Below are 11,102 nucleotides of genomic sequence, written 5' to 3' on the forward strand. Positions count from 1 at the left end.
GGACGAGGAGGAGGACGGCGCGGGGCCGCTGCCGGCAGATGAGGGGGCGCTGCAGCAGCTGATGGCGGATCTGGAGAACCAGATCGAGAGGTGGGATCTGGGTTTTGGGGGCTAGCTGCATGCTCGGCCGCGACCGAAGCGGCGGTCCGCCAGGACAGTGGCACTCTCTTCACACGGCCCTCGCTCCTGCTGGCTGATGGACATGGCGCAAGGAGGGAGGGATTGGAGCGCACGGCTGGCGCCGCTCCGTCGACAGCGGCTGCCCGTTTCGGGGCCCGAAATGATGGTTGCCCCCCAACGCCTCAGGCGCCGTACCGCGCCCCTTGGCGCTCTCCAGATTCGCTCCCCTGCCCCAGATTCGCTCCCCTACACACCCTCTCCTCATCCTTCCGCCCTCCCCCTCTGCCCACCCATCCCCCTTGCCCCCGCAAAACATCTGCAAAATATCTTGGCGCCGCAAGGCTGGAGTCGCAGGTCGCTGACGAGGCGGGGAAGCGCAAGCGCTGGCGAGACGAGAACGTGCGGCGGCGGCACAACTACATCCCCTTCCTGTTCAACTTTTTGAAGCTCCTGGCCGAGAAGAAGCAGCTCAAGGGCCTGATCGAAGATGCGGCCGCGCGGCAGAAGCAGAGGGAGGCGGCGGCGGGCGGCGGCGGCAAGGACGAGCGGGGCGGGGCGGGCGCCGAGGCGGCCGGGGGCGGGGAGTGAAGGGCAGGGGCGAAGGGCGCTCATGGGGACGTGTCAAGGCGGTGTTTTATGACCTCGGGACCTGTAATCAGGGGGATCCGGCCAGTAATTAGGGCGGCTCGAGCATTTTTTGGAAGCCAGGGAGCCTCGTGAGGCGTTGCCATATATATGCCGGCCGCGCTCGGCGTGGCAAGGTGCACTGCGACGGCACGCAGTGAAGAGAGTCCCTGGGCCAGCCTGCACGGGCCTTACATTGCTGTACAGTAGCAAACTTATATTCATGGCATAGCAGTGCGCCTGTTGAGCGTATGGGGGAGGGCAGCCAGTGCTGACTTGATGACACTCAGGACTCAGCAGCAGCTGCGGGAGCGACTGGCACCTGCGCGCCGGCTGGCCACAAGCCACATCACCCATCCGCCTTCTGCATTAAACCGTACTTGAATTTATTTTATTTTTTCTGTGCTTCACACATTACATTCCATTCCACCTTGCACCGGAGAGCTCTCGCCAATTCGCTGTGTGTGCACGAACGAACAAATTCGACACCCTCCGAGAGGCCTCTTCCAGCCCTTACCTACAAGAATTCAAGCCAATCGACATTCTCAAGCAATCAACACGTCACGTCAGCCATGGCCCGCTCCTTCTTCGCCGTCTCCCTGGCAGCCGCCGCCCTGCTGCTGCTCCTCGCAGCAGACGCGGCTGCGGCCACATCCCCCTCCTTCGACATGATGGACAGCCCCGCCTCGCGCCAGCTGCTGGCCGCCAAGAAGAACAAGACCGCCAGCGCCGCCCCCAAGGTCAAGGCCAACGTCACCGCGGGCGCCGCGACCCCCAGGAAGCGCTTCAGCCGCGACTCCCTCGTCGCCTCTGACGCCACCTGGACGGCCAGCGTGGCCTTCAACCTCGCCAAGGCCACCATCCAGCTGGTGCAGCCGCTGGTCGCAGCCGCGGAGGGCGGCGCCATCAAGATTGACGCCGTGTCGCTGGTCAACCTGGGGCAGCTGCTGTCGCAGCTGGCGGCCGCGGGCACAGACCTCGCCAGCAAGGTCACCAAGATTGTGGCAGACTCGGCCAATCCCATCGACGAGTAGGAGTGACGCGGCGCGGCTGGTGGGGGATGCAGACGCAGCACTGGCCGTAGCTGCTTCGCTTCTCCCTTGACCTGCATTGTGTGGCCCCAACAATTTTGCCTGCCGCGAATTGGCGGCAGCCCTCTCTTGTGCTGACCCCTCGTGCCCTGCAATTGGCTTTGATCCCTGCATTTGCGCTGCCGATGTTGCGCCTGTTGGTCTGCCACCATGCACCTGGCCCCTCTGGCCTCATGAGCGATCACTGCCACACATGAGCTTGGTCACCTGCAGGCTGCAGTCTCCCCTGCCAGTGTAATTCGTTGCTCTGCCAATCGTGCGACGACTTGTGTGGGACACTGCTTGACCCAATTCATGCAGTCGCTGAGGTCTTGCCGATGTGAATTTCTAAACGGATTGATTGATGCTTGCAAGCTGGGTCAGTTTGAGCGCTTGGGAGAGTGAGTTACGCACAGGATTAGGGGATCTCGCACAAGATGTGATTGCAGGCCTCTAGCCATAAGCAGCTTTGGCGGATACAACGCCAGCAAGAGGGAGGGCGCAATGCAGCGGAGTGAACAGTGCTGAGAGGTTGGGCGACGATTGGGCGATGGGTGTACAGTGGTGCTTGACAGCGCCCAGTCCCAAGCTGTTTTGTGGCACCACTGCACAGCGTCCCATGGCTCAACGGCACCTGTACCTGCCCGCTGGCGGCGTGGTCGCACCGCGCTGATGACTTGGACTGAAAATGGGACCCTATTGATGGTTACAGATAGGGGTCTGCTGCAGAAGCCTGGAGTTTCAAGCAAGCTGGGCGGCGGGCACAAACAAGGCATGGGTGCGACGGCATCACTGAATCACCGAGTCGCCGACGACAGCACCAGCGAAATGCAGCGACGCCACTGGCCGCAACAGCCCGTGCTTTGCTATGAAGGTAAAAGCTATCGGTTTTAAATATTTTTTCAATTTTTTCTCGCGAGCATTTACGTAGGAAGTACAGCATATTTGCAATTGCGGCAACTCTCACACGCGTCCTGTTGCCGAGATACCGTATGTCTCTTAATTGTAAGACTTTCTTAATAGTTCTACTAGCCTTATATATAGGACTGAATTTGTCTGGATTTGAAAATCGTCTTATAATTGCGGTGGTCCGCGCAGCTTCCGGACACCTGCCTGGCAACGGCCCAAACCAAGCTCAACGGCCTTAGCAAACGTATGAAAAGCCTTTTTCACAATTGCATAATACCTCGGCGGCAGCGATGGCGGCAGCGATGGCGGCAGCGATGGCGGCAGTGGTGGCGAGAGGGGCTCTGAGGGGTTCACAGAGACTGAGGACGGCGAGTCTGGCAGCGAGGAGGTCGGCGACGACGCAGCCTTTGATGCCTCGCCGGCAAACAGCGATGACGAGGATGTGGCCGAGCAGCGTGCGGGCCGCGCGCGGCGCTCGGCAGCAGTTGGAGCGCAGCTGATTTGGCGCGAGCAGGGGCGGTTGGGCGGTCTGTGAGAGATGTACATTGACTGGCTGCATGAGTTTAATGCAGCCTCCTTTGCAAGCTGCAATCACAGTAGTGAGGTGTGGTGCCATGATGCAGCTGGGCTGCAGCTGGGCAGCCCGCCCTAGGGTGGCGAGGGGCGGGTCGCCTTATGATTATGACAAGGGGCACAGCCAACCTAAGAAATTCGCCTTATAATTATCAACCGAACAATCGCTTGACCCCAAATGTCTTAGATTATGAGTCGTCTTACAGACATACGGTACGGTGATATAGTGACTGGCAGCCCCACTTTTATTGATTCGCACGCTCCAGATTCATTCAAGTGATAGTCAAGACTGTGTGCAGGCAAGCCGGGGTGGAGGCAGCGGCTGAAGCCTAGCAGCTCAGCAGCGCGGCATGGAGCGCTAGCGCGCTGGCGGAGGCAGCTGGGGGCGTCGCTGCGTGCCCTGGGCGTGACGCTGAGAGTCAGGGGCATACGTAGGGATGCAGCTGTCAAGGTGGCGTGACGAAACGCCGCAGACGTCCAGGCCGAGGGCCCACGGACAACTCCACTGACACAGGGCACGCTGCCGCACCTGCCCCCGCTTCCAACACCCCAGGGAGCTGCGGCGGCTCTTCAAGAGCTGCAAGCACGAGCGCCCGAGCCATCCAGCACTGCAGGCAGCCAACGGCATGGCCGCTGTCGACAGCGGTAAAGGCGGCAAGGGCCGTTTCAACAGCAGCAGCGGCAGCAGCAGCAGCGGCGGCAGCAGCAGCAGCAGCAGCAGCAGCAGCAGCAGCAGCAGCAGCAGCAGCAGCAGCAGCAGCAGCAAAGGTGGCGAGCACCCCATCATGTCGCTCACATCCATGGGGGCCGACGCTGACCCGCCTGCCGACGCCGCGGCCCCCGCCCACCTCAGCCACCCCGACCTTCTGGCGGCCATCTTTGCGCGGCTGCCGCCCGGAGAGCAGTGCGTCACAATCGGCGCTCTCAACCGCGCCTGGCGGCGTTGGGCTGCGCCGAAGCGCGCCGCCCTGCGAGCCGCCCCGCCCTCCATGCACTGCTTTGATTCCCGTTGCGGGCGCCTGGCGGCGTTCGCGCTGCCGCTGTGGTATGTGACGGATCGGTGGCCGCTGTTGACAGAGAAGCAGCGGTATGGGGCGGCCAGCCGCGCCGCGGCCCACGGCGACGTCGAGATGCTGCGCTTCGCGCGCCATGCCGTTAACGTTGGCAGAGGGGACCTGTCCGTGTGCGAGGCAGCCGCGGGCGGCGGCCAGTTGGCCGCACTGCAGTGGGCGCGCGGCGCCGGGTGCCCATGGACTGAGCAGACATGCGTTTTGGCCGCGGCCGGCGGACACTTAGAGGTGCTGCGGTGGGCGCGCGGCGCGGGCTGCCCCTGGGACGAGCGCACGTGCGAGGCGGCCGCGCGGGGCGGGCACTTGGAACTGCTGCGCTGGGCACGCAGCGCCGGCTGCCCCTGGGACAAGCACACGTGCGAGGCGGCCGCGCGGGGCGGGCACTTGGACCTGCTGCGCTGGGCGCGCGGCGCCGGCTGCCCCTGGGACGAGGGCACGTGCAAGGCCGCAGCGTGCGGGGGGCGATTGAAGGTGCTTCAGTGGGCGCGCGGCGCCGGCTGCCCTTGGGATGCGGATGTGTGCGTGTCGGCTGCATTCTCCGGACACCTCCACATTCTGATCTGGGCGCGCGGCGAGGGCTGCCCGTGGGACGAGCGCACGCGCAAGTTCGCAGCGGGCCGCGGCCGCCTGGAGCTGCTGCGCTGGGCGCGCGGCGCGGGCTGCCCTTGGAACCGCGAGGTGTGCCGCATGACGGCGCAACAGTGGTGGCACGCCGCTGTCGTCGAGTGGATCGACGGCCAGCCAGAGTAGCTGCTGCACCACCGCGTCCATTGTCCCAGGTCACTGCTGTGTTCATCGCCTTGACGGCGTCAGGCGGGCATTCATTTCCACAATACAGTTGTATGTGTTGTTGCGCAGGGGCAAACACGCTTCACCTTTGGCCAGACTGTGGAGGTGCAAGCAGCCGCCACACGTGGCGACGCCCCGACATTCCGCTCCTGATACCCCCTGTATGCAATCAGCTGAATCACACGTCAACTCTCAGGCTTTTTGAGCTGTTTCTGCTTGGGTGGCACACTTGTGGTTATCACTGTGGTTTTGTGTAGTTGAACCGCTTGTGTGGGCGGCCAAGTGTTTGTGACAAGTATTCAGCAGATCCAACTTTGGTTGTGCAACTCAGATTGGTTTTGTGCTTGAGCTAGGGTGGACAGGAAATCAACGGGACAATGCAGAGTGTGACCCAATTCATGCAAAAATATTAAAAGGGTTTGCTGGATTTCTTTGATGTCCGTTGAGTCGCTTCGAGCTTGTGGGACAGAGGCGTGTAACAAAGAGGGTCAGGGGTGCTCACACACAGTCGGATAGTTTCCAGTCCTTCGTTCAGCCCTGAGCAGCTTTGGCAAGAGCAGCGCCAGCTAGACAAGACCCAGGGTGCTTTGCAGCGGAATGAACGGTGCTGAGAGGCTGGGCGATGGGTGCGCGGTGTTGCTTGGCACCGCCCAGTCACGCTGTCTTGTAGCGCCGCAGCACAGTGTCCCATGACACCCGTATCTGCACACTGGCCTTGCTGTCGCCCCATGCTGCTGGCTCTGACTGGCTGGTGGGATACCTTGCGCGTTTATAGACTGGATTCTGCACCAGCAGTCACCATCAGCATGCTGGGCGAGAGCACTTGTAAACAAGGAACAGGCGCGATACCGTAGCCTGACGAACGCATCAATAGCACCACCGAGATGCAGCGACACCACTGACCGCTGACCGCAACTGGCCGTGCATTGCCATGATCCTTACCGCCTTCAATCCTTGCACCCTCTTATGGTACTCTCACGAGCCTATCCGGAGGGATTACGGCATATTTGTAATCCTGCAAATCTCACACGCGCTTTGAGCACCGTATCTCAGGCACGGTGCTATGGTGGCAGGCGTCAGAATTGTCAAAACGTCATACGCTCGAGTTCTCAGGTGATGACGGTCAGGACGGGCTGCAGGCAAGCCTTGGCGCAGGCAGCGGCTGCAGCTGGCACAGCAGCGACGAGCATGGAGCAGGCCGCGAGCGCATCCTGGAAGAGGGAGCTTAAGGCACAGCTGCATGGCCTGGGCATGATGCTGAGAGTCAGGGCCTCGTTTGGGGTCGCTGCTGTGGAGGGTCTAGGGTTAGGGTAGGTGTACAGCCACGCCGCAGACGTCCAGGCTGCAGCAAGCCAGCGCGGAACGTTGATCACAAAGTCAATGAGAGAACCTACCGCCCCCTCCCCCCCGGCCCCCGATTCCATCACACTTCAAGTATTCGCCGCGTCTCGTCAAGAGCGGCCCGCACCAGCGCCGGAGCCAGCCATCACTGCAGGCAGCGGGCGGCATGGCCGCTCAAGACAGCGAAAGAGGCGGCGGCGCCAGCAGCAGCAGCAGCAGCAGCAGCAGCAGCAGCAGCAGCAGCAGCAGCAGCAGCAGCAGCAGCAGCAGCAGCAGCAGCAGCAGCAGCAGCAGCAGCAGCAGCAGCAGCAGCAAAGGCACAGGTGGCAAGCACCCTGCCACGCCGCCCACATCCACGGGGGCCAAAACGGAGCCGCCCGCCTGCGCTGCCCCCACTGGTCTCAGCCAACCCGACGTACTGGCGGCCATCTTTGCGCGGCTGCCGCTCGGCGAGCAGTGCGCCACAATCTGTGCTCTCGGCCGCACCTGGCAGCAGTGGGCGGCGCCAAAGCGTGAGGCCCTGCGGAGCGCCGGGCCCTCAATATACTGCCAATACTGGAGGCACGAGCGGCTCGCGGTGTTCGTGCTGCCGATGTGGTATGTGATCGATCAATGTCCGCGGCTGACAGACGTGCAACGGTATGGGGCGGCCCTCCGCGCCGCGGCCCATGGCGACGCCGAGGTGCTGCGCTTTGCGTATCGCGCCGGCTGCCGGGTGGACGTGCAGCTGTGCAATGAGGCTGCGCGTGGCGGCCATTTGGCCGCGCTGCAGTGGGCGCGCGACGCCGGGTGCCCATGGACTGAGCCAACGTGCTCTCTGGCCGCAGCCGGCGGACACTTGTTGCAGCTGCGGTGGCTGCGCAGCGCCGGCTGCCCTTGGAACGAGTGGACGTGCCAGGCGGCCGCAAGGGACGGGCACTTGGAGCTGCTGCGCTGGGCAAGGGGCAAGGGCTGCCCCTGGGACGAGCACACGTGCCAGGCAGCCGCGCAGGGGGGGGACATTTGGAGCTGCTGCAATGGCTGCATGGCGCCGGTTGCCCCTGGGACCAGCAGACTTGTACCGCGGCGGCGCGTGCGGGGCAGCTGGGGGTGTTGCAGTGGGCTCATGCAGCCGGCTGCCCTTGGAACACGGTGACATGCGCCGCCGCGGCGCTGTGCGGGCACCTGCACTTGCTGAAGTGGCTGAACGGCGCTGGCTGCCCGTGGGACGAGCGCACATGCGCGGCCGCGGCGCGCGGGGGGCATTTGGCGGTGCTTCAGTGGGCGCGCGGCGCCGGCTGCCCCTGGGACGCGGGCATGTGCACATCGGCCGCCTACTTCGGACACCTCCACGTTCTGACCTGGGCGCGCGGCGAGGGCTGCCCCTGGGACGCGCGCATGTGCGAGACTGCGGCGAGCCGCGGCCACCTCCACGTGCTGCGCTGGGCACGCGACGCGGGCTGCCCTTGGGACCGCGAGCTGTGCCGCAAGACGGCGCAGACGTCGATGCATGACGCTGTGCTCGAGTGGATTGACGGCCATCCAGGCTAGCTGCTGCACCACAGCTCCCCTTGTCTCAGGCCCCGTATGTGTGTCTCGCCTCGAACGGCCGCCGGCGGGCGTCTTTTTATTGCAGCACGATCGGGGTGTCGCGCGGGGGCACACACGCCTTGACCACTGGCCAGACTGTCGGTGACGTCACGCGCCGCTGCCAATGCACGTTGCTGACGAAACCCTGGCACCACACTCATCATACCTCCTGTTACGCAGAAGTTGAATCGCATGCCAATCTTCAGGCTTTCGGGGCAGTCAATGTTTGAGAGACGAAGTTGTGAGTAGCTGTAGATGATGGTGGTTCAATCGCTTATGTGGCCAGCCAGCCACGTGCTTGCAACAGGCCATTAGCCTTACGACATGTGCAGATCATGTCCCTGAGCTAGGGTTCAGCCTTAACCCTATCTCTGAGAGGGGGCCCGGTGCCCCCTCTCTTGTGGCCGTATCAATGCTGCCCGCCAATATGATGGGCCGCAGTGCAGCGCAGGGGTGGGCGTTGGGTGGCTGCAATGGTGGGATGTGTGCACAGAGGGTATGGGACCATCCAGCTACAAGTGTGCATAGCGCACCCCAATGAACAGGTAGGAAAATCTCAAATGCACCATTGCCCGTATCTGCACACGGGCCTAATTTTCACACCGTGCTGATAGCTTTAACTGCTAGTGGGACCCCCGTGTATCAATCACAGACTGGCTTCTGCATTGACAGTCATGGTAAACAACCTGTAACAACCTGGGCGCGCGCACAACCAAGGCACAGGCGGCGCAACTGCCTCCACGACTCATCGACAGCACCACCAGGATGCAGCAACGCCACTGGCCGCAGTGCAGCGGAACGTGCATTGCCATATCTGCTCTTGCTATCAGCTTTCTTACCCTTTTATGATGCTCTCACGAGCCTATCCGTAGGGAGTACGGCATATTTGTAATCATCCTGCAAATCTCGCACGCGGCCTGATACTAAGGTACGGTGCTATAAGGGCAGGCGCCCCATAATCTGTGAATTTCCTCACGGCTCAGGTGATGGCGGTCAGGACGGGCTGCAGGGAAGCCGTTGCTGAGGCAGCGGTCGCGGCCTGACAGCAGCAGATCGCAGCACAGTTGATCGCGGGCCGCGAGCACACCCTGGCGGAGGCAGCTTGGGGCGCCGCTGCGCGCCCTGGGCATGACACTCAGTTTCACGGCCATGTTTGGGGGTGCCGCTGTCGAGGTACTGTAGTGTGACACGTGACGCCGCAGGCGTCCAGGCTGCAGCGGACGAGCGCCCTGGGACCAAGCTAACGGGGCACGCGCAACGCCCCCGCCCCCGCCTCCAATCCATCCCAGGGAGCTGCGGCGGCTCTTCAAGAGCGGCAAGCACAAACGCCCGACCCAGCCATCACTGCAGGCAGCCGGCAGCATGGCCGCTGTCGACAGCGATAGAGGCGGCGAGGGCGGGCGCAGCAGCAGCAGCAGCAGCAGCAGCAGCAGCAGCAGCAGCAGCAGCAGCAGCAGCAGCAGCAGCAGCCGCACCTGCGGCGAGCACCCTATCACGCCGCATGCATGCACGGGGGCCGACACGGACCCGCCTCCCGCCGCCGGCCCTGCCACCAGCATCAGCCACCCGCACTTACTGGCGGCCATCTTTGAGCGCCTGCCGCCCGGCGAGCAGTGCGTCACAATCGGCGCTCTCGACCACGCCTGGCGGCGGTGGGCGGCCCCCAAGCGCGCCGCACTGCGGGCCGCGCGGCCCTCTGAGTGCTGGGTTGACTACCGTTTTGAGCTGTTTGGGATGTTTGCGCTGCCGCTGTGGTATGTGATGGATCGGTGGCCGCTGCTGACAGAGGAGCAGCGGTATGGGGCGGCCCTCCGCGCCGCAGTTCACGGCGACGTCGAAACCCTGCGCTTCGCGCGCCACGCCGGCTGCCGTTTAGACAAGTCCGTGTGCAACGCGGCCGCGAGCGGCGGCCACTTGGCCGCTCTGCAGTGGGCGCACGGCGCCGGTTGCTCGTTGACCTCTTGGACGTGCGCTTCAGCCGCAGCCGGCGGACACTTGCAGCTGCTGCGGTGGCTGCACGGCGCCGGCTGCCCCTGGGACGAGTGGACATGTGAGGCGGCTGCACAGGGCGGGCACTTGGAGCTGCTGCGTTGGGCGCGCGGCGCCGGCTGTCCCTGGGACGAGAACACGTGCGACGCGGCGGCGGGCGCAGGCCAGCTGGCGGTGCTGCAGTGGGCTCATGCAGCCGGCTGCCCGTGGCGCGCGAGGACGTGCGAGGCGGCCGCGCAGGGCGAACACTTGGAGCTGCTGCGCTGGGCTCGGGGCGCCGGCTGCCCCTGGGACCAGCACACGTGCCAGGCCGCGGCACGCAGGGGGGCCCTGGACGTGCTGCAGTGGGCGCGCGACGCCGGCTGCCCCTGGGGCACGGAGGTGTGCGTGTCTGCCTCCTTCTTTGGACACCTCCACATTCTGACGTGGGCGCGCGGCGAGGGCTGCCCCTGGGACGAGCGTACGTGCGAGACCGCGGCGCGCCGTGGACACCTCCACGTGCTGCGCTGGGCGCGCGACGCGGGCTGCCCTTGGAACCGCCAGATGTGCCGCAAGCTGGCGCAGACGTCGAGGCGCGCCGCCGTGGTCGAGTGGATCGATGGCCAGCCAGAGTAGCTGCTGCACCCCCGCTGACCCAGGCCCCTGCTGTGTGCCTCGCCTCGACAATGTTGGGCTGGCGCGTTTCCTTTGCAGCACGATTGGGGTGTCGCGCGGGGGCACACACATGTCACCTTTGGCCGGCCTATGGCGTCACGCACCGCCGCCAAGTCTGGCGAGGCGCTGGCACCCCACTCATCAAACCTCCTGTCATGCATGAATTGAATCATTTGTCAACCTTTCAGGCTTTTTGGGGTGTTCATGTTTGGGAGACAAGCTTGTGAGCAACTGTATTGCTTGAGCCGCTAATGTGGCCGGTCGGGCAAGTGTGTGCCACAAGCCGTCAGCACCTCCGATACGTGCAGATCATATGCCCGAGTTAGGGTTGGAAGCGACCCAACGGCCCAGGTTGCGGCGCTGGGGGAGCTGCCTGCCTATTCAATGGCCCGCA

General features: G+C 63.9%; 4 protein-coding genes across 4 annotated transcripts; all 4 read left to right on the forward strand.

The window, feature by feature from the left end:
* Positions 1–61: 61 nt before the first annotated feature.
* MNEG_3107 (ubiquitin carboxyl-terminal hydrolase L5) lies at positions 62–708 on the forward strand (the record flags this gene model as incomplete). The annotated part of the gene is made up of 2 exons (XM_014048411.1): positions 62–90; positions 462–708. The coding sequence occupies 2 exons, from the start codon at positions 62–64 to the stop codon at positions 706–708; spliced, it is 276 nt and encodes a 91-aa protein (XP_013903865.1).
* Positions 709–1,316: 608 nt separating this feature from the next.
* Positions 1,317–1,778, forward strand: MNEG_3108 (hypothetical protein; the record flags this gene model as incomplete). The annotated part of the gene is made up of 1 exon (XM_014048412.1): positions 1,317–1,778. The coding sequence occupies one exon, from the start codon at positions 1,317–1,319 to the stop codon at positions 1,776–1,778; it is 462 nt and encodes a 153-aa protein (XP_013903866.1).
* A 2,144-nt stretch (positions 1,779–3,922) lies between these two features.
* On the forward strand, positions 3,923–5,116 carry MNEG_3109 (hypothetical protein; the record flags this gene model as incomplete). The annotated part of the gene is made up of 1 exon (XM_014048413.1): positions 3,923–5,116. One exon carries the CDS (start codon positions 3,923–3,925, stop codon positions 5,114–5,116), a length of 1,194 nt encoding a protein of 397 aa, XP_013903867.1.
* A 4,311-nt stretch (positions 5,117–9,427) lies between these two features.
* On the forward strand, positions 9,428–10,669 carry MNEG_3110 (hypothetical protein; the record flags this gene model as incomplete). The annotated part of the gene is made up of 1 exon (XM_014048414.1): positions 9,428–10,669. The coding sequence occupies one exon, from the start codon at positions 9,428–9,430 to the stop codon at positions 10,667–10,669; it is 1,242 nt and encodes a 413-aa protein (XP_013903868.1).
* Between the last annotated feature and the right edge of the window lie 433 nt (positions 10,670–11,102).

This window comes from Monoraphidium neglectum (assembly GCF_000611645.1).
Source record: "Monoraphidium neglectum strain SAG 48.87 unplaced genomic scaffold scaffold00377, whole genome shotgun sequence".
Classification (NCBI taxonomy): Eukaryota; Viridiplantae; Chlorophyta; class Chlorophyceae; order Sphaeropleales; family Selenastraceae; genus Monoraphidium; species Monoraphidium neglectum.